At 39.8% G+C, this 24076-nt stretch overlaps 1 protein-coding gene across 2 annotated transcripts in view; it reads left to right on the top strand.

Annotated features, from left to right (window-relative positions):
• LOC139812693 (zwei Ig domain protein zig-8) overlaps nt 1-24076 on the top strand; it is a 487042-nt gene that overhangs the window by 74820 nt on the left and 388146 nt on the right. For both annotated transcript variants that reach the window (XM_071777735.1, XM_071777736.1), the window contains exons 6-8: nt 132-287; nt 3829-4013; nt 4197-4245. In XM_071777735.1, the coding sequence (XP_071633836.1) occupies nt 3938-4013; nt 4197-4245 (125 nt within the window). In that variant the 5' untranslated portion in view covers nt 132-287; nt 3829-3937. The remainder of the gene's footprint in view (nt 1-131; nt 288-3828; nt 4014-4196; nt 4246-24076) is intronic.

Here is a 24076-nt window from a genome sequence, read left to right as displayed (position 1 = left end):
ATTGCATTAACATACTATGCTTGAGTTTCTAATAATTAATACACTGAAAATTTGTACATTTGACGAATAACGTGATAGCTATTACAATGGAGATTGAAGGAAGTAGAATAAAATTTGTACAAATGTTGCAGGTGACATGTATTCGCGGCAAAATACCGGTTCAGGTGCGCCAGGATCCAGCAGTAGTTCGACCAAGACTCCAGATTACACTGGGTACTCTGCATACAGTAATTACCCTGATACTTCTTAACCTCAGCGTTCGTATCAAGGAGGAGAAAATAGTCAAGGTGGGTATGCCGCCAGTGCTCCTAAACCCGGCCAGCAAGGCTTTGATTTCAAAGAGTGGTTTACCTCATGACTATTTTAATTAACTCGAGTTGGAGAGATGCGCTGAATGGTTTGGCCTTGCTCGTGGGTTATTTCATATTCAAGATAAACGTAAACTGTATGTTGATCGTGAAATCTGCGCTATGACATGAGACATTCTTCTGTCGATTCACGTTTCTTACGCATTAGGAATGCCATTTAGAGGAAGATACCTGTCATTTAGAGAAATTTGGCATTATGTATTTTCGTAGAAACCAGCCAATTAGAGTTACGATTAGTTGTACAATAAAGTATTCGATAAAAAGTTGCTAAGATTTGCAAACAAAATCGACGACAAAAAAACGTAGTGTCTCTTGTTCATGCCAGCATGTCGTTCGCGAGCGGTCGAATTAACGGATACCTTTTTTTTATAATATTGAAACACATCTTGTAAACTTGGCCAACGGAAGTATCAAAGAAGGAGTTTAAGGCTTTTTTTCAGACATTGATTTCTTCATTGATTGCTCGTGAGAACGGCTCACGATCTTTCTGGATAAAGAATATAAATTAAATATAAATTGTTAAGTGTAAAATAAACAAATCGACAGTGTTAGGGTACATACCCATGATGCAAGTGAAGTTTGTATGGCACTGGGAAATAGACGAAAAGAAGCGCGATATCAAATTGTAAAAATACAAATTATGTGCTAAAAAAAGATTCTAAGGAAAAGATTCTAAAGCGTATAAACAAAGTAAAAGCGAGCGTAAAGAATCAGGAATGCTAATCATTTAATCGTTAATGGCATTTATTATGGAGGTGAATAAGTTTTCGTTCGAGAAGAAATTTTTCTTAAGGCAAGCACAAAATTAGATGTTTGTTTACTTCCTAATCATTAGCAGACACGGTATATGTAACACAGATGATAAGAATAAACGAAAAGAAATATTTAAATTATGGTCTCTGATGGAAAGTCAGCGCGAACGACTTGCAAATTCGAGACACTCGTCCCACCACGATCTTGTATTTATTAAATGGTTATTACCGGATAATTGAAGAAAAAAAGAAAAATGATATAACGAGATAATTGACGAGTTAATTAAGTAAGACGATCACACAGGCTGACTACAGAGAATAGTGTAAAATATATAGAACATTTTAATGTGGTGTATGTATATCTATATAAATCTTTGACACTGCAGCAGGATGCGATTTCTGCAGGCGTCCTTTTTTACTTTTATGTCATATCACTAGTAATATCTTAAATACGTATTATCCTCAGTTCCTTTTTTCTTTTTTTTCTTGTTTACTGATGCTGATTCCTTAAATTAATTTAGCAAGCTGCTTTCCTATTCTTCCAACGATTTGGAAATGATATCAACGCGCGAAATGGGAGGGGCAAGGGGAAATGAAAACCCGACAATTATAAATATTTTTACAAATTGTATTGACATATTATTTGGGCCAATTGCGTGTTTCTGTTGTCGCGCGCGTAGTATTTTCGGCAAGTACGCCGCGCCCCGCGTCCCGCGTCCCGCGTTTCGCGTCCCGCGTCCCGTGCCGCGCGCCGCGCGCCCGGCCGCGCGAAGGCGAAGCTGGCGAAGGAATGTAAGGGGTGGGGTGGGGGACAGCAGTTCCCATCAGGACAACGCGTGATACGGCCGTGACGTCGCGACGCGCCGTGGATCTTTCCGACCTTCGATCGTAATCGTATTCGGTCGCGAGCGAGCGTGATGTGTGTAACGTGGTGCGATGTGCATGGTGTGCGCGACGCTTGCGGAGCCAGCGTTTTCCCGTCGCCGGCGCCGTGTCTCGCGCACGACGGTGGAATCCCTGGAATATCGATCCGCGATCGAGGCCGGCGTTCGCGCGCGAGAGAATTTTACATCGAGGTTCACATCGGAGGCATCCGAGTACCGTGCCTCGCCTCTCCTGTAAGTACGCAACGCAACGCTTCATATTCGTTCGACGCGAGTAATTGCGCTCGCGAATGCGATCGCCATGTCGACGTCGTTTCGTCGAGAAGCTCGCGCGGTTTTCGTCAATTTCGTCGCGTGTTTTCGTCATCGCGTGCGTAGTAATTCGGCAAGTACGCCGCGCCCCGCGCCCGGCGCCCGGCCGCGCGAAGGAATGTAAGGGGTGGGGTGAGGAACAGTTCCCATCAGGACACCGCGCGATACGGCCGTGACGGCGCGACGCGGCGTGGATTTTTCCGACCTTCGATTAGCTTCGATCGTAATAGTATTCGGTATTCGGTCGCGAGCGAGCGTGATGTGGTAACGATATCGTATTCGTCTCTATTGAACGAAGGTACGGAGGGGACACGGTGTTCGCGAGTACGTTCGTTCGACGATCTCGTCGCCGTGTTTCGCGCATGACGGTGGAATCTCTGGAATATCGACCCGCGATCGAGGCCGGCGTTCGCGCGCGAGACAATTTTACATCCAAGTATACATCGGAGACATCCGAGTATCGTGCCTCGCCTCTCCTGTAAGTAAGTACGCAACGCTTCATATTCGTTCGACGCGAGTAATTGCGCTCGCGAATGCGATCGCCATGTCGATGTCGTGCCGTCGTGCCGTCGAGCACGTGCCGTGCGAAGCTCGCGCGGTTTTCGTCGTGAGCGCGATATACGTCCGCCATGTTTCCCGTGCGTCGGTACCGTTTTCCTGGAAGACGCTCGTCGCGGTCGTTTTTTTCGGGTGACGGGACAAATATTTATACGCGAGCGTTACTTCTGTAGTAACTTACGATAATTCCTCCGCGTAAACGGGGATATGTAGTAACTTACGATAAATTTCTCTGCGTAAACGGGGATTTGTAGTAACTTACGATAATTTGGTTCCACGTAAATGAGTTGTACTGTCGCGGTCGCTGTCTCGCTGCATGCTATGATGACATCAAAGCGTACGAAGCAATAAACGATAGCCGAAGGCCCGTAGTCTTAGCTCACTTTTATCACAAATGCGCACATTTAACATATATAGTTTACGTTACATGTACTGTAGAATCTTAGAAATAAATGCGCGCATTTATTGATAAAAGTGAACTGAGAAAACGGGCCGAAGTCTACTAACGGCTTGCAGATTATATACCGTTTTAAAAATTGGATGCAGGGATATAAATTTAGTTCACCCCCATGCTATTATTCTTCCCCTTTACATTGAAACATCTCTGAAATTGGTTCGACGCACATCTTAGAGCGTAACAAACGTTTCTTGCTGTTTCTGCGTCACATACGTTAAGTACTTTCCTTCGGGAAAAATATGCGAAGAATAATTTTTTACTTATTGGTGTTTGCTAACATCAAGAAGATCACCATTAAGAAGTTAATATAATTATGTTTTGCTCAATTTAGAAATTAATTGGATCTGAAAATTAAATAATTTCCTTTTGCACGTGCCGAAATAATTAATAAGATAATTTATTTTTTTTATTATATGCAAATACCATCCTTTTTATGCATATAATTTGAGCATATAATTAGATATATTATATAGATTTTTGGTTGTACTTTTTTTCAGATTACATGAGGGAGATGTTGGTATCGGTGCAGCGAGTAGTACTGTAGTTGTGTCAGCTGGATTTTCGCTCGTGAACGTCGCCGCGTCGTGAGTGAGTGCGCCGACAGAGATGCGACACCTGAGGAGGACCACGGAGAGGAGGAGGAGGTCTGGGAGGCATCAGGTGACGGCGGAGCAACCGTGGGGTGAGTACTTGATTGTTATTCGTTTATTATTTTGCTGTCCTGTGGCAGATTCTCTCACTTTCTCAAGCGCGACGTGATTCGCCCTTACATTATACTCGAATCATTAATTTATTACTCGTACAATACAAGTATCGATTATTTTGGGCACTGCAATGCTTTAATGTAAAAATATTTCTGTTACAGATCAACGCAGGGTTACAACTTATATAACTCCGCTGTTGCGCATCGGCCGGTGAGTGATTTTTTTATTTTAACGCGAATTAAAATGAAAGATAAAAATATAATTAAAAAAATTATTTTTATCTTTGTTTTTTTTATTTTAAGGCTGCCATGCGTACTCGTTGTAATTTTGTTCGTAAATTAAATAAGTTATAACGTGAATTAAGTGACGAAATTTCTTGATTTTTGTCTTTCGACATGATTTTGATTCCGATTTCGGTTTTCTAGCTAACAAAAGTATCGGTATTGCGCAAATTACAGTTTTTTTCCGGTTCCGGTTCATGAAATTTTCTTTTTAATTTATATTAAATTAAATTGTTTACATACGCATACTGCGCCTGTTGATATATACTTGTCAACATTTTCTAGCGATTCATCTCTCGAATATTATACAGCAGCCAGACGCGGGTGTTTGGCTCTCAGGTAAACGAGACTTCGATATCGCAACTGCCGTTTACATAAAAACAAGTGGAGAGAAGTTTTCTAGTATTTTTTTTTTAATATTTATCCCGCGAAAGACGGTTCTCTGCCGATCTTCTAGCCAGTTTCTGATCTTGTGTATGTACTCCGATAGCAGTGAGTCTCGAGAGAAAATCTGTCGTGCGAATTTCACGCTTCCTGCTTGGGTCGTCGTTTCGACGTTCTCACGGCGATTTCGCGTTACGAAACTTTGGTTGTTAAAAACACTGATATGTCTGTTTAACTCCAAGTTTTATATATATATATTTTTATTATTTTCTTTTTATTCTTCCTGACTGCAAGACGTAATCTAGTTTTGGTAAGCTCCTCTTACCTCAAGCACGCAGTGTACGGAGCCGTTGAACATTCGATAGAACAAACTCGCGTCCAAGATCCATTCTTCACTACCAAAGAGTTGTATGGATCTTGGACGCGAGTTTGTTCTATCGAATGTTCAACGGCTCCGTACACTGCGTGCTTGAGGTAAGAGGAGCTTACCAAAACTAGATTACGTCTTGCAGTCAGGAAGAATAAAAAGAAAATAATAAAAAAAAATATATATATAAAACTTGGAGTTAAACAGACATATCAGTGTTTTTAATAGCCAAAGTTGTATGGCAGCCATTGATGTGACGGAATTTCTTGATTTTTGTCTTTCGCTATGATATGTTTTGGTTCCGATTTTGGTTTTCTAGCTAACAAAAGTATCGGTATTGCGCAAATTACAGTTTTTTTCCGGTTCCGGTTCATGAAAAATTTTTTTTAAATTTATATTAAATTAAATTGTTTACATACGCATACACTGCGCGTGTGGATATATACTTGTCAAAATTTTCGATTCATCTCTCGAATATTATATAGCAGCCAGACAAATTTGCGGGTGTTTGGCTCTCAGGTAAACGAAACTTTGATATCGCAACTGCCGTTTACATAAAAACAAGAGGAGAGAAGTTTCCTAGTATTTTTTTTAATATTCCGCGAAAGACGGTTCTCTGCCGATCTTCTAGCCAGTTTCTGATCTTGTGTATGTACTCTGACAGCAGTGAGTCTCGAGAGAAAATCTGTCGTGCGAATTTCACGCTTCCTGCTTGGGTCGTCGTTTCGACGTTCTCACGGCGATTTCGCGTTACGAAACTTTGGTTGTTAAAAACACTGATATGTCTGTTTAACTCCAAGTTTTATATATATATATTTTTATTATTTTCTTTTTATTCTTCCTGACTGCAAGACGTAATCTAGTTTTGGTAAGCTCCTCTTACCTCAAGCACGCAGTGTACGGAGCCGTTGAACATTCGATAGAACAAACTCGCGTCCAAGATCCATTCTTCACTACCAAAGAGTTGTATGGATCTTGGACGCGAGTTTGTTCTATCGAATGTTCAACGGCTCCGTACACTGCGTGCTTGAGGTAAGAGGAGCTTACCAAAACTAGATTACGTCTTGCAGTCAGGAAGAATAAAAAGAAAATAATAAAAAATATATATATATATATATATAAAACTTGGAGTTAAACAGACATATCAGTGTTTTTAATGGCCAAAGTTGTATGGCAGCCATTGATGTGACGGAATTTCTTGATTTTTGTCTTTCGCTATGATATGTTTTGGTTCCGATTTCAGTTTTCTAGCTAACAAAAGTATCGGTATTGCGCAAATTAGTTTTTTTTCCGGTTCCGGTTCATGAAAAATTTTTTTTAAATTTATATTAAATTAAATTGTTTACATACGCATACTGCGCGTGTGGATATATACTTGTCAAAATTTTCTAGCGATTCATCTCTCGAATATTATACAGCAGCCAGACAAATTTGCGGGTGTTTGGCTCTCAGGTAAACGAAACTTTGATATCGCAACTACCGTTTACATAAAAACAAGAGGAGAGAAGTTTCCTAGTATTTTTTTTAATATTTATTCCGCGAAAGACGGTTCTCTGCCGATCTTCTAGCCAGTTTCTGATCTCGTGTATGTACTACAGCAGTGAGTCTCGAGAGAAATTTTGTCGTGCGCATTCGACCGGGAGGCGGCCACCCGGGATATGTAGGAGAGTAATTAATAAAGGATTGCAAGATTTCTGGTTTAGCATTATTAGCACCATAGGTCTTACAATTGGGGTGGGGGAGGGATGAAGGATAACGCTAGTATAGTGTTATAGGCGCGGCAAGATACTCTCGGTGGGTATTGTATTGTATTATATATTGTCTCTCCTCTTAGGGTTTACAAGGCGTTTTTTTTATCACGAGGAACGTTCCCAAACCTCGTACATTTACATAACATTCACTCTAGCTTCCAAACATAAACATAGACATAGATCAAATCCCCGAAGTCCACCTCTTCTTCTTACACGTCAGCTTCCGCTCCCTGTGGTCGTTTTCTTCTTCCTCTTCCTACGCTTCGTCTCTCCGTGGTTCTCTTCCTCTTCTTCTTCGTCCGCTTCCGCTTCGTCCCCGCCCTCAGACTTCACTCCCCTCCCTCCCTCCTCTTCTTATTTAGCCCAGGCCCTCTTTCCTCCTTTCTCCTTTTCCTCTTCGGACTCATCTTCGACGAGCAGCTTATCCTCCATCTCCTTCGATATCTCCTCATCCTCCGATCTCCCTGTACTCCTACGTAACCTCTCCTCTATTTTCTCTTCTCTCTCTCTTCTCTCTTCCTATCTCTCCTTTCCACCGACTTGTCCTCGTGTATTTTCACCCCTACTTTATTCCCCGCCCTACTTCTCGCTTCCAGCACCTGCCACTTTTTCTTTTCGTCTCCCAACTTCACCAGTATGGTTAGCCAAATTTCCCTCTGTCCCACCACAATCACCTCCCTCACCGTCACCCTCACTTTAAGCCCTTCTGCGAACAGCTCCTTCACCTTTTCCCAGTTCGACCCCTTACCTCCCCATTTTTCCTTCTCCACCCTTAAAATTACGTTCCTTTTCCTTTGCTCGTTCTCGTTTCCTTCATCTGTCTCCGCCTACCATTTTCTCTTCCCCGTCCCACTCTCCCCCTCGTTCTCTCTCTTCCTTTTGCCTGCATTTAGCTCCAATCTTTCTACCTTTCTCTCCAATCTTCTTACTTTCTCCTCAAGCTCCTCCCTCCCCTCCTCCTTCCTTTTGCCTGCCTCTTTCTTCTGCTTCAACATCTTCTTTACTTTCTCCTTTAGCTCCTCTAACCTCTCCTCCTTCTTTTTACCAACCTCTTTCTTCTCCTTCGCCATCTTCCTCAATTTCTCCTCCACTATCCTTTCCACCGCCTCCGCTATCGCTCTCCCCTCGTATTCCATCCTGGATTATCTGCAATAAGTAACAAACTTTTCTCTAATTTTATCCCTACTCCGCTTACCTCTCGCGCCCCTTTCTCTCCCTCTTTCCTACCACAGCTTGCCTCCTTCACTTCGGCCTTTACCTCCTCTTTTTCCGCAGCAATTCTCTCTCAACGTATCTCCTCTAAACTTCTCCTATCGTCAGCTCCTTTACACTACTCTTCCGCCGTACTGCCATTACGTGCCTTCCTTTCCTGCTCACTTGTCTCTATCGATCCCTTCTATCGATCTCTCAAAATTACCTCTCGTCCATCGATCCCTGCCGCGAGTCGCGCGTTGCGAGTCCGCCTTAAACCTTCCTGCCGTTCTCGTCTCTCGCGCTATCCCCTTCACCGCCCAATCCTACCAACCTTTCCCCTTCACCTACCTCTCCGTCGGTATCTCCATATTCTATGCTGCCTAACCGGTTCCCTGGGTTCCTCTCTTCCCTTCGCTTTTACTCACCTCTCCAACCGCCCCGTCACCTCCACTCCGTCATGCCCGGACGCCGAGTTTCCTCGTCCTTTTCTCCCTGGTCTCCTCTCATCCCCTCTCTCTTCGTTTTCCTCTCCCAAAAACCTCTGTCATCCTAACCTCTCTTTTCCGTCTCCACTTCACCTCCAGATTTCCTTTGACTCTCTTCACCTTCAACCTCACTTCCATTTATTCAGCTTTTCTTTGACTTTCCTCACACCCTCCTTACCTCCTCCACCTTATCCTTCACCCACAACACTCTTTTTCCATATTTAAACCTTCCCAATCTCCGCCTCCGTGTTCCTCCGCCGAGGGTTACCACACTCCGTCGAACACTCTTAATATATTTTATCTTATCCAATTTTCGCGCGGAACATCGTAATAGAGATAAAGTAGTTTTGATATATATCATATAATATATCATAACGTATTAGAAAGTGAACATTTTTTGAATGTACTCACCTTGTAATATCCAATATCGACCTCGTCCTGGTCCTCTTCTTCCTAATTTAAATAAATGTTTGTTATCTTTATATGAAAGTTCTCTTCTTAGTCTGTGTTTCCATTTAATTTTTCTATTAAATCTGGGATAATTCTCTTCAGCATAATCGTATATTTTCGAAATTTGCAATTTCTTTTTAGGCTCTGCCTCGAGCGCCTCAATCAAAATTTTTAGCGCTTCCTTTTTGGTAATTGGAGATGCAGCATGATCTACATTATCACTATCATCACTATGTGTCATAGGGTCTGTATACTTCGGTTAATATTTTTCAATATATTTGTATATACTACAAATTTGAAGTTTTTTTCGAGGGGCTGCCTCGAGCGCCTTAATTATAATTTTTCGTATTTTCTCTGCGGTAAGTGGAGTTGCATGATCTACACGGTCGTGTAGATCACTAGCATCACTATGTCCTCTCGGTGGGTTGCCATCCCCATCTACAATCTCCGAGAGGTGGCAATCGAATAAAAACATCTTTTTTGGTTAGCTTTTCGTTCACTCTGTACATCTTTCCTACGGTATTTTTGTGTAATAACTTCTTTTTAGAAAGTGAACATTTTTTGAATGTACTCACCTTGCAATCTCCAATACCGACCTCGTCCTGGTCCTCTTCCTTCTTTTTTAAATAATTTACTTGATGTCAGTTCTTGTCTAATTCTATTTTGCAAGTTGGTTTTTCTAATATACTTCGGATAATGGTTTTCAGTATATTTGTATATACTACAAATTTGAAGTTTTTTTCGAGGGGCTGCCTCGAGCGCTTTAATTATAATTTTTCGTGTTTCCTCTGTGGTAAGTGGAGTTGCATGATCTACACGGTCGTGTAGATCACTAGCATCATTATGTCCTCTCGGTGGGTTGCCATCTCCATCTACAATCTCTGAGAGGTGGCGATCGAATAAAAACACCTAGCGAGATTCTTGGTCGGATCGGATTTGAACTTGGATCCTCTGGCTCACTAGGCTCACTAGACCAGGACACATCTCTCTGCGCTACGATCGAAATTTTAATTTCGTGGTGCAGAGAGATGTGCCCTGGTCTAGTGATCTTGTCCTCGTCGTTGTCCTCGTCGTCGTCGGTGCTACCCGGCTCCGACTTGGGATCACCCGTGGCTCGCTCCATTTGGCCGCTGGTACTCGGTTGTAGGCTGTTACTCGGCCGTGGGGTCAGTTGGCTGCTCGGTGGTCGTTGGCCTCCTCTCACGTCTCGCGTATCCGTGAGTACCGTACCCAGTATTTGTTCTGGCGTACGACACTTTTCGCGATTGTTATTCGCGTCGCGCTTTTTCACGTCGATCGCCGTGTCCTCGAGTAATTTGGCGCTCGCACGAATGTCACGCCCGTTCACCGTAACGATAATTTGGTACGGCGGTTGGTCATCGTGTAACGTGTATCGCGACGATACCGCGATCATCGCGTCCGCCACTAATTGATTTTCGGGCTCGCGGATCACTTTAATGTTCTCACACACGCTGTCTGGGTGTCCCTTGAGACGTTCCAAGTTCATTATTGCACGCACAATTTGCTGGTTTTCGAGCAGTTCCTCCCTTACATTCGAAGTTCGTTTTAAAGTATTTTATTCCGTAACGCGCATGCCGACCGCGTTTCCGATAGATTACGCTCGTTACAGCTCGCGCGGATGCGTCTTCGCGGTCGTTCGCTGCGTTATTTGCGGCCGAACGATTCGGCCGCATCGGAGAACAAGTATAATTTCTGCGCGAGTACTCAAGCGAGTGTTACTCCTCTTCAAAATTGTACTCAGCACACTTTTGGAAATAAATTGTAATAAAAGCTATGTTAGTGAACAAACTTGAGCCGTGCGAAATTTGACGACTACGAGCGGATGCGGTTACCTAAGAACGAGATAAGGTTTCATAAAGAATAAAAAGTGATTTATATTTCCATGAAATTACCAAATTAATGTACTTATTATTTTTTTCCAGATTTTCCAGATGTTTTAATAGGAATTAGATAAAACTGCATGACATGTGTGCATGTGTAATTTTAATAAAATTTAAAAAAAATGTGGCGACTTATTTTCTTGATTTGTTAAAGTCATATATAGAATTACAATGGAACGGAAGTACGCGTCACGTACGTGCAATCGGCCGCGCCTCCGTGATTTGTTCGCGTCTGTGCACTTGCGAGAGGATTCATTGGCGAGCATAGCAGCTTATGAAGGTCTTCCACAACCGCGAGGGCGACGAGTAAGAGTAGCGGGGGAAAGAATATCTCTCCGTGGAATAAAGTTTTAACTAGTAGCTCGGGGTGGTCGGAAACTCCGGTGGAGCATATTCGAGAAAATGGCTCGTTAAAGAGCGAGGCGGCGCCGAATCAGGAAGCGGCGCACGATAGGAACAGAGAGTCAGGATATGCGGTTGGAGAGGAATGGGTGGTAGTAGATTGCGCGGGGCCCTCGGAGTTATAAGAGGTGGGGAAAGATAGCGAGTTAAGCATGCAAATGCTTACACAAAATGTAACGTCGATGTCGCCGCATAACCGTCGCCGGTTACGCTCCCGCGGTCCTATCCGTATCACACCCCCTTTTCCCCCCTCGCTCTCAAGAGCGCCTCCGGTAAACTGATGCTCGGGCTGTACTCAACGATACGGGAGCAATGCAAATTGCAATGTTGCATACATAATATATAGGTATGACTGTGAACGATCTTGGAGACACCGACTCTCGAGGATCTATGTCGAAGGATTCTTTATTCGGAAACTGCTGTCCGAGAATGTCCGTCCATTCTGCTGTCCATCCATACATCGTCGACAAATTGCCACGGATCAATATATTTTTCTGTTTCGAGTTTCTCCATAATTTTACCTGTTAATTCATCTTGTCGCCAAATCCGGTTGTTTAGTGTTTTCCATGTTAAAATAAGTACCCGTTTAAGTTTATCGCGGTTAAACCGGTACTTGTTTGTCCCACGGAATTTTTTTTTGTTGTAACGGATATTTTCGACTATTCTCTCCTTGATAAGAAACGCTGACGATTAGAAGTATCAGGGTATGGAGAGTAATTTGAAGTCTTGGAACTGCTGCTACATCCTGGCGCATCTGTGAGAATTCATCTCTGCACCAAAGTTAATAATTGATGGAATGTAAGCAACTCGCTGTCGAAACAGGCGAACAGACTTTGTCAACTCCGTTATGCGTGGCTAAAATACTTTTTACGTGGTATCAACAGTCGGGAACCTCACCAGTGTCGTCGTCAGACAGGTGTCGGGCGTAAGCCTCGGCCAGCTCGATCATCTGGTCCGCCCGTCGTCGTTGCTCGATCGCGGTCGCGTGTCGCTTCACCTTGCGCATCACCGCGTCGCGTCTCTCTTTACTCGAGTTCGTACACCGTTCTATCTTTACGTATAACTTGCTCTTGTTTCTTCGAGAGGTACCGGAAAATTATCTATGTGTTTATGTTCTCTAAGCGCGTTAAACAATTCTTCGGGTGATAAAATATGTGGCTTAACAGTCTCGTGTTTTCCGCCAAAAATTAATTATTCCGTTTTCCTAATTTTATTAGTTAATTTTCACGAAGTACTTCTAGATCTAGACAACAAATTGTGAAAATTCTACCCAAATATTTGCTTCATCGAAATTTTCTTTCGGTATTTGTATGACTGCTTGAAGGTCGTACGTTGCCACAGTGCCGTTAAAGTTATTATTGTGCAAAATATTGTGCATATTATTATGCAAAATTTTTATAAGGGCCGGAGAACAGGCTTTGCACTAATATTTGTATATTGTAACATTGAATAATCGGATAAAAATATCGTTTCTGTGTAATTATATACGACGATTTGCACACGTTTCAGAGAAATTCATATAGCAGTACTCATAGAAACTATTGCCCAGTTTTTCGAAAACTATGTGTATCTAATCGTGGAAAAATTTATTAAAAAAAAAAAAAAAGGAGAAAACAAGTTAAATGAAGTTTACAGCTCGTATATCAAATAATAAGGTCATTTTAATGATAATTTAATCATTCTGCTGCTTGGAATATTCCAAACAGGCTCCAAAATATCCAGGCTCTGAATTCAAGTTATTTTCGAGTGGATTCTCGTATTCCCTGATACTTATCGCCTTATTACGCGCAATCGTATACAAACTTCCCGTCCGTTTGTTGCCTTTTTGCGGTGAATGCATTCACGATGACTCAGACAAACGGGAGCTTTTAGATTTCAGGTTCGTTTCGAGCCATTCAGTCGCGGCGCGTCGCGTCGCGTCTCGTCTCACATCACTGTGGATACAATGCCGCGGGATCCATTTTCAGGATGAAAGTACGAACGCAAATGCAAGCGACGGTCGCCGCGTGCCGTTTAAACAGGCTTGCCTGTTAAACGGCAGTCTCGACTGTCATATCAAGGCCGGATATAAAGCTGCCTGTAAGCTAAACGAAGTTCTCAAATGTGTGCAAGTAGGGGCACACAGAATGTACAAGCGAGTTCACGATATATCATGATCCCATAACCCTTTTCCTGTCAGCGTACCGTCTCACTGTGTTATGATGACTGTGTTAATGTCTTTTCATAATATAATTTATATTGCAAAAGCGATACGACTGAACGTCGATGAAATTTTTCTCGTTTTTGCTCGGCGCTTGACAAAATGTTTCCAGCGCACTAGATGTGCGCTGGATGTGGGTAGATTACCTCTTTCATGTTTTCCGTAAACCTATCGTATTTCTTTTCAAATTGCGCGATAAGGGTAAATACGGTTTCTTGTTACCACCTCATTTGATTATTCCGACTGGAGATGAGATACTAGATTCTCTTATTGCTGTAATGCTTTATAAAGGAACTTATAAAGAAGAAATGATTGAACGCTGAATTTTTGTTGTTATGGTATATAAATCTATTGTTATTGTTATTGATTATATATTTTTATTTGATAAATAATAGATTTGTTGCATAAAGAAACATTTTTATATAATCTATCGATAAACGATAATAAAATTTTGTTATTATGTTTCTTAATTATGTACAATATTATAAATTTCCTATGCTTTTATTATTGTTATTAGTGTTATTACAATATATTGAAAAACAATATTACTTTACGATTTTGATCATAGTTGCCGCTCGGAAGGTCTACGAAAATTACAAAGTTTCTATGATCATCTCGTGTGAAAAGAACAGATTAAAATACTTTCAAGCTACAAATAGTAAAATAAAAGTAAATTATTTGTAAACGGCGAATTATTTATAGAACCATCTTTTTGAAAGTTATTACTATGCTAATTTTTACACTTACAACCGAAAGTATAAAATCCATAATCGATGATTCATTAATTTTGTAGCATCCTCATGTATACATAAGCAATGCCTTTTTCATTGAATAATAATGGATTTCAGCTGCACAGTCTCGTTCAGTCTTTTTTTTGTCTAGTCTTTCGAATTTATTACGATACAGGGACAATACATTCCTTAGACCGGGTACCCAACGTTTCTCTTTATTGTCTTTATAATATAAATATTTATTTTTTATGTGCTTCACGATCCCTACAAATGTAAGTTCTTTATCAGGGGGTCAATCATTTATTAATGTGGAACGTGGAAAGTGAAAAGTTTCAATTGCCCGTACAATTTGACGGTTTAAGGTCGATTCAAACATGACCGTGCCGTACCCGTACCGTGCACGGACAGAAAAATTAGACAATAGGATTTAATAGGGAAATGTTCACATCTAATCGTGACCGTGTCGGTACCGGACCGTCCGTATCCGTGGCTGCACGGTCGCCGTGATCGGCAACCGATATTTTCACGGATACGGCCCGCACGGTATGACAGCTAGTGTTTGAACACGTTTCCGATGAAAACACTGAACGATTGGTAAAATGCCATTGATATGTGTATAATATACACTGAAAAAAAAAATATTTAGATCCAAGAAAATATTTATATATTTACATAGTACCAATAACTTATTTACTTAATATAATTACATATTTATTTATAATTAGATATTTTTACTTAATTTAAGTTTAATTTAAGTAAAGATATCTAATTCTAAATAAATATGTGATTATATTAAGTAAATAAGTCATTGGTACTATGTAAATAAATATTTTCTTGGATCTAAATATTTTTTTTCAGTGTATATTAACTGGATTGCTGATATTTCAGTCCGCACTTTAAAAATTCCGTTCTTAATTAATAATACTTCAAATGACCAGTGAGTCATCCGAAAATACTGATAAAATTTTTCTTCGTCATCTATTAAATGTTTATAAAGTGTGGAAAATTCGCCTTCCTTTTCTCGTTTACGACAGATGTCGTGTACCCACTTTCGTTTTCGCTTATTACAATTTTGTGTTTCTTCATCTAAAAGCAATGCAATTATTGCAAGTTCTTCGTCATTGAAGTCCATTTTTTCTTAACTGGTCAAAATGACGAATGTATCTATCATGGATACCAAAAAACAAATAACTGAATATGGTTACGATTCGGTTAGCATACGGACATATATAAACAAACATCGTATATGTCTGACGGCGCGAATACGGTACGGGCACGCCACGGTTATGTTTGAATCGACCTTTATCGTGTGTTTTTTGTCCTGTGCCGTTCGCTTTTGTATACAGACGCCTTCAGTATACTGAAAAACAAAATAATGTTGAGAAGTAAGTGTTTGTTCCGCCAATGATAATTAACAAAAAGGTGCATATATTTAATCGACTGCTAATTGGCAAAAATTACATAACTTTCACGACGTTTCGACCCAGGCTTCGAATCCTTCTCAAGTGATCTAACAAACAACAATTATAGTATAAGAATCGCAGCGTCAATAAGTTGGGTTAATAAATGTACGGAATTTAAATCATGTGTAACAATTGAAAGTACCTGATGAGGAAAATGTACAGACGGCGTCATTAATGCCTTTCACCTGAAGGCATAGTACATGTAACGTGCACTATAGAAATCCCCAGAACACAGCTAGGAAAGCATTAATGACGCTGTCTGTACCATCGTCAAACCATTCTCAGTCAACTGTACATTAAAAATTATAAAAATTTAAAAAATTACTCGCACCTTTCTCTCACTTTGAGATATCTCAAAGTCGAGAATCGTTTGTAGTTGTTTGTAGTGCTTTTCTTTTTGCTTCCTCATAGAGGAAGCTTTGTTTTCGTAAATTCGTATATGAACCTTTAATTGCGTATAAAGATGGCTCTAGTCAACCAAATTTAAAAGAATCCATTCTTAAAAAAGGCGTGTTAAGTCGATAGTCGAATTTATTGTTGCCTTTTTACCGCCTTTTTACTTTCTAAATAAAAGGCGACGGTCAACGACGGCAATGATAATATCTGTATATTCCAACGACAGAACGAGCGGATCTAGTATGAAATTAAAAGTTCCGTCATTTTATTTTGTTTAACTTTACTGATATTTCTTTTCGCTATTCTACTACAACATTACTTCGTAAAATTTAAACTCTAATCTGATTCATCCCGCGTGTAATCTTTGTTTTATTGTATAATAAAATTATTTTTGTCTGCGACGTTTTGTAAATTAATTGATGCAGTTATGTTTGCGGCTTAAGCATGGACAAACATAAAGTAAAATTTATATCGATTTTGATTTATGCTTTATGCAAAATATTTGAAAGATATGAATGCAATCATAAATAAAAAGTACAATCATGTTTTTTTGTTTTTGCGTCCATCATATTTGTCACTATTTTTTCGATTTTATAGAGGAAAATTTCACGATGATATCGACAGATTAATAAAATCTATCTTTATCTGAAAAACAATAGCCCGCATATTGGGTCTTTATTTTATTACTTAATTGACATTTGTTGTGTTACTATACTTTAGGTACATTGTGCTAAGTTATCGTATATTGCACTTATTATTCTCCGTATCGCGTTTTTTTTCTTGTCTTGACAAATTCTTCTCAAACAAATGTTGATCGTATTTCTCTTTAAAATTATCTTTTTCTTTATTAGCGGCGTTTTCCTATACCGCACTTTACACATATCAGCCTTTTGACACTTAAACAACTTTTATTACGCCATTCGTCATTATTCCGGCGTACGAGTTCGGGGAGATATTCATTTTAATAAACGCAAATTTAGATATAATATATCTATTTGCTATAAGATCCTTTTGTGGTGCAACTTATAATATTAGCACAATGCAATTTATCTGCATGTAAGCTCGTTCTTATAATTATGTTTAAGAGAATCGTTTGATAACAAATTATAAGAACAAAATATTGTGGATTTTGATGCTTCTTCAAATGTCGATAAATTATGACTCGTTAGTTTTTTTGGTTGGCTTTTTGTTCATTCTGTACATCTTTCCTACGGTATCTTTGTGTGATAACTCAAACACATCTCTTATTTCGGAATATTATAAAAAAAAGATATGTGTTTATATCCGGGCGCTATCTCAAATAGTGAAGTTTTTTTCTACCCATCACTATTTATATAGGCCATAATATTTTGGCTACCTCACGAGTACACGTAAAATTATAGGCCAAAATATTACCTTTTTTCGCAACTTGAAGAAACAGGAACAAGCGCGATTTCCATAATCGATATACTGGGGAGGCGCGCTCCGATCTTGGAGACTTCTCCCGCACCAAGGGAGATTGTGCCTTGTTTCTACTTCTCGATTCGATGCCGCTCTTCTCTCCTTCCTCTCACGAACCGTGCGCTTTTTCTCGATTTTCTCCCGTTATTTCCCGAGAGAAGAGTCATCATTCCCGGACAGAAATTTCCAGGATCTTTGACCGTGTGTCTTGTGCCGATTATTTGAGTTCCGGCCAAATTACGATTTTCTGTTTCGACTATGTCGGTCACAGAATCGAGTTTCGAAATTTTTATTTAGTATTCTTTCTGCTTTCGGCGGCGCACATAATTTTCAACTGTGTCAAAATATATTTTATCCTTTGCTGGAAAAAAATTTGAATTTTAAATAATTAATATCTGAAATATTGTATTAGTTATCTAAAATTCAAATTTTTTTTTTAAATTAAATTAAATTAAACATGTACGTTCAAGATTACTGTCACACAATAAATGTTTGTCTTTAGAAAATTGTTTTATTAATATTTTCGCATGGACATGTTCTGGAGAGACAATTTTTAACCCCATTGGTAAAACTTCAAATGTCGATAAATTATCATGACTCTTGTTGGTTTTTTGGTTAGCTTTTCGTTCACTCTGTACATCTTTCCTACGGTATTTTTGTGTAATAACTTCTTTTTAGAAAGTGACCATTTTTTGAATGTACTCACCTTGCAATCTCCAATACCGACTTTGTCCTGGTCCTCTTCCTTCTTTTTTAAATAATTTACTTTCTGTCAGTTGTTGTCTAATTCTCTTTTGCCAGTTGGTTTTTCTAATATACTTAGGAAAATATTTTTCAATATGATGGTATATATTACAAAGTTGAAGTCTATTTCGAGGGGCTGCCTCGAGCGCCTTAATTATAATTTTTCGTATTTCCTCTGTGGTAAGTGTAGTTGCATGATCTACACGGTCGTGTAGATCACTAATAGTATGAGTGGATCACTCCAAACAAACGCAGCTGAAACAAAATTGGATCAGGTACGTTATATGCGTATCTCTCTATTTGGCGATAGAGGATCTCTTCTTCTTCCGTTATCTCGTCTTGCGCTGCTACTTTTAATGTTAAAGCTCTAAACCAAAGAAGAGCAGTAGCGTAATACTCCAGATATTCTGGGAGCATGCCGTTCTTGAAACCGCTTTGCTTTGCATATTCCATATATGCGTAGCGAGTGACCTCAAGTAATGATGCGGCGCTTGGAGTTATGCGACGGTCGGAATTGTTTTCGCGGACATGTTGTCCGTAATTGAAGAGCGTATCCTTCGCGGGGTCGTCTGCAGTTGTTACAATGTTCTCCAGTTGTTGTGGAGTTGGTAGCGCAGTTGGTTTATTCAAAGATCTAGGAAGTACTATTTTGGCACGGCCTCTAGCTCCTTGTTGCGTTTGTCTTCTCTGACCTTGGGGTTGGAGTCCAATTTGGCCAGGATTCTGACGGGGATTTCTGAAATCCGGTGCAGCGACTTGTGGATGTTGTGGTTGTTGGGGTAAGTTTTCATTCTGCATTTTGATGCTAGAAAGAAAGAAATTCACCAAAGATACTAAAGTTATGCGAACTTCGCACCTCAGTAAAACTGGGAAATAATAGTAAAATTGGGAGTAGACATGCCCAACCTTCTGCACAAGTCAGCCATGTGGTTTTTTTGTGTTGCTTGGATCTCTTCTAGATTCTCAATCCTCTTTGTCAGGTCTACAACATCTGATCTCAAACTACATAAACTGTTAGCTATTACATCCAATTTTTCAGATTGGAGATTACACATCTGTGTAAGTTGGTTGGAAATCGTGCTTAATGCATCCAACATGCTTCTATGGTATGTTTCAAGATGACCTGTAGTTGTTGGGATGTTAGCGTGTGGTCCAGGTGGGATTTGGAAAGATACTGATGGTAAATCTTGAGTTGGTTGAGGTGGCTGTGAGGTAGCATCGTCAATAAACAAACTTGCATATTCTATTAGTGTATCATCTTGAGGACTACTCCCATTAACCTCCATTCCTGTTGTGATGGGTGATGAGATATCTACGTCTAGAGGTTCATCCACCTCATCAAAGAGTTCACTAGACGGATTCTCAATATCTTCAAACATGTCTTCTTCTGAGATGGTAGTACCTGTTTGGGCACTTAAGGTTTCTAGGGCAGCATCACTATGTCCTTTCGGTGGGTTGCCATCCCCATCTACAATCTCCGAGAGGTGGTGATCGAATAAAAACACCTTTTTTGGTTAGCTTTTCGTTCACTCTGTACATCTTTCCTACGGTATTTTTGTGTAATAACTTCTTTTTAGATAGTGAACATTTTTTGAATGTACTCACCTTGCAATCTCCAATACCGACCTCGTCCTGGTCCTCTTCCTTCTTTTTAAATAATTTACTTTACATTTACAGCGAGTTCTTTTATATATCCCTTGCCTATCTTCTCCCCTACTCGCGCTGTTCTCTCGGGCGTACCTCAGGGCTCCGTTCTCGGACCTTTATTATTCATCATTTTCATTGCTGATCTGTGCTCCACTCCTTTCTTTGCCGAACTTCTTAAATATGCCGATGACGTGATTTTTCGCAAAACATTCCGTCTGTCGGACGTCTCTTCTACCGTTGCTGCATTGAACATCGACCTTGAAGCGGTAGCTAAATGGGCATCTTCCAATGGACTGCACCTTAACCCTTCCAAATCCTCACTTCTCATTGCAGGTTCTCCAGCGCTGTTGTCGCAGCTTCAATCTTTCGATCTTTATCTGAACTCCGTACCCATACCTCCATCATCCTCAATTAAAATACTCGGCGTTCACGTTGACTCTTCCTGGTCATTTAAACAACATGTTGACGTAAAATGTCGGGCTGCCTTTGCTAGACTTCGTCTTCTATATCCGTTCCGGCACATACTCTCCACTTCTCAGAAGCTTCATGTATCCCAAGCGCTTGTCGTCTCACTCTTCGACTACGCGACGTCGTTTATATTCCAGCACTTAACAAACAACTATTGAATCGTATCCAATATATTCAAAACTCATGTCTCCGCTTCTCCTACAATGTCCGGAAATTTGACCATGTATCTCCACTCTATTCTAACTCCCGTTGGTTAAAAATTCAACAACGTTTTATGCTTTATCTCTGTTGCCTGGTTTTCCGTCTTCTTCAGTCTAACACTCCTCCTTACCTCCGACGTCTCTTGCATCTGAACTCTGAGCTCCATGCCGTTAACGCCCCAAATACTCGTTACCCCGACCTTCTTTCCTTTCCATCGCATCACTCCGCCAAGTTTCGCGCTTCGTTCTCCTACTGTGCAGTCAAATATTTCAATGACCTTCCCTCTTCCATAAGATCTTTATCCTCCCTGCCCTCCTTTCGTACAGCTACGTCCACTTTTATTCTATCAACTGCATTTCCTGCCAGAAATGCTTCTCAACCTGCGCATTGCTGATTGCTTGCACGGTCGTGTCTGCTAACGCGCACATGTGCGAGTGTTGCGTACGTATATCCTATGCGTTCACTGCGTGTGTATTTTAGTTCTGCGACAAATATATTAATGACTAAAATTTACTCCCGTGAGCGAATCCATTGTTTCTGTATTTTATTGTTTCTATATTATATTATATATTTAGTATTGAGCGAATCCCGTGAGCGAATCTATTATTTCTGTATTATTTATTGTTTCTATATTATATTATATATTTAGTATTCAGTATTATGTCAACTCACACTGTCTCCACTGGTAGGCATAGAAACAACAATTTGTTGATGTCTTACCATTTGCGTACACTCATTATACTCTAACTGTATCCACTACTAAACATCGCAATAAATTAAAAATTAAAATTAAATTAAATTAAATTACTTGATGTCAGTTCTTGTTTAATTCTGTTTTGCAAGTTGGTTTTTCTAATATACTTCGGATATTGGTTTTCAGTATATTTGTATATACTACAAATTTGAAGTTTTTTTCGAGGGGTTGCCTCGAGCGCTTTAATTATAATTTTTCGTATTTCCTCTGCGATAAGTGGAGTTGCATGATTTACACGGTCGTGTAGATCACTAGCATCACTATGTCCTCTCGGTGGGTTGCCATCTCCATCTACAATCTCCGAGAGGTGGCGATCGAATAAAAACACCTTTTTTGGTTAGCTTTTCGTTCACTCTGTACATCTTTCCTACGGTATTTTTGTGTAATAACTTCTTTTTAGAAAGTGAACATTTTTTGAATGTACTCACCTTGCAATCTCCAATACCGACTTTGTCCTGGTCCTCTTCCTTCTTTTTTAAATAATTTACTTTCTGTCAGTTGTTGTCTAATTCTCTTTTGCCAGTTGGTTTTTCTAATATACTTAGGAAAATATTTTTCAATATGATGGTATATATTACAAAGTTGAAGTCTATTTCGAGGGGCTGCCTCGAGCGCCTTAATTATAATTTGTCGTATTTCCTCTGCGGCAAGTGGAGTTGCATGATCTACACGGTCGTGTAGATCACTAGCATCACTATGTGCATCACTAGGGTCTGTACATCGATTATAATAGGTTTTAAAAATTTTGGTTTCAGTTTCTTGAACACATACCGAGTTTTTTTTACATCAAATTTCACCTAAACTAATTAAAGATTTATATAAAGATAGTTCATATTGGAACAAACCGAAACCAAGGTTTAAAAAATTTTTTTAAATTGGATTATGTGGGTGCGTGTGTCGTGTGCGTGTGTCGTTACATATGTAATCTTATGCTGCGCCACTGTTTTTCTCTTACGAGATCTACCAATCTCGTAATAAATAAACAATCTAGATTTCCTATCTTTTGCATTTAGAAGGGAATCTCGGCGGAGACGCTTCCTTAATTCTTTAATGTGGAATATTTCTGCACTTAATTAAACGTACTGGGCGCCGTCGGTCCCGCGGCCGTAAGGGCGTCGAGTTTCCTGAGTGCTGCTTGTTATAAAGCACGCCTTTTATTCTTGGCGTTCCTCTCCAATTCCGCGCGCCCCTCGCTTTCTCGCACTACCCTGTTCTTTCAGCTTCGTCTCTTCTTGCCTCGAGCACTCAGTGGCCACACCCGACCCCATTCCCTCCATGGGCTTACTCGTCAAAGCTAATAATTAATTAGTACTATAACTTTTTTCTGACAATCATTTTATGTCTACTAATACGATGACAAAAAGAGTGTCGAGCGTAAAGAGCTTGCTCGTCCACGCTGTCAAAGAATCTTTGTACCAGTTGAGAGGAGGAATTACGCCTTTACTAATTAATTATTAGATTTTATAGTACTCTAAGGAAGCAACGGAGTCTGATTTCTGCTCATACGTGAGATCTTTTTATCAAGGTCCGCTTATCTTTAGAGACTCCATAAGAATTTCTATATGTTTTACAGAGGCAGTAAATTTTTCCATTGGCAATAATACATTTGGTTTTAAAAATCTTGTTTTGAGTTTCGTTGCAATATGAACTGTATCTTTGTATTATTACCACTTGTGTTAGGCTCACAATAGAACCTAATAAGTTGTGCGATATATTTCTTTATCACGAAATATATATATATCATCCGAATTTCTGTAATACACCAATGCTCAATTTTCAAAGTGTTCCCCAAGCACCACAAACTTTTTAATAGCTTTATCGTATTCATGAGATTAAAATCTACAAAAAACACTATTTCTTTTATTTACACCTTTTTGGGCGAAAATCGGCCCTTTTTTAACATCTTTTTTTTTGCACTTTATTTAACTTACCAAAATATATTTAAATTAGTTCTGCGACCGCATTTTGATGTTATACCTTTTCTCTTTCTTTGATGTTATACTTTTACTCTTTCTTCAAATCTTCGTATTTCAATTTTCACAGATTTTCTGCTATTTTTCTCGATTATCTAAAAACCCAGACGTGATGGAGCAAAACGGTTTACAAATTCGGATTCAGTGACCCAAAATCTATAAAAAACATCTACTCTGATTCCAGTTAATTTTCCAAAAATTTTTTTTGTGGTCCTGTGTTATATGTATTTAGAGATAAATGTATAAAAGAGATCAGTAAATTTACTTTTTTGCCCAGTGGTGGTGGCAGTGCCAGTATAGGCACTGGTTGTGCTGTAAGTAGGTCTTAAAGCCTGGTCTGCAACAAAAACAGTATACTGCAAACAAGTATCGTTTAGTTTGCGCAGAAAATAAAAATACCATTTAAATATGGCGCTTCATATGAGTTAAAAACACAAGTCTTGGACAGCGTCGATCCCGCTGCTTCTACCGCTGGTCATCTTTCTGGATCGATATCGCCGGTGGATCTATTTCCGTCGGTGATGCCTCAATCGCACCATAATCGTGATCCATCGTACCATGGATCACACTTTGCTCAGCCACCTGTCGCTGCGTTGACTCGTCCGCGTTCGAGCTTCCTCCTACGTCTGCTCGCTTGATGCTGGAACATAGGTCGAAATTAGTTTATGACATTTTTACGAGAAAAAAATATAGCACATTATCGCAAAGGAATATTAGCACCTTTTTACAATTACAACCGTCTTCGGACTATTATTTCAAAATATTCTAAGTCCTTTTTTACAGTTTATACCGTTTTGAAAGTGGTGAGC

This window comes from Temnothorax longispinosus, chromosome 5 (genome assembly GCF_030848805.1).
Source record: "Temnothorax longispinosus isolate EJ_2023e chromosome 5, Tlon_JGU_v1, whole genome shotgun sequence".
Lineage (NCBI taxonomy): Eukaryota > Metazoa > Arthropoda > Insecta > Hymenoptera > Formicidae > Temnothorax > Temnothorax longispinosus.
Note: the sequence above shows the minus strand (reverse complement) of the source record. Positions and strands in the feature narration are given on the sequence as shown.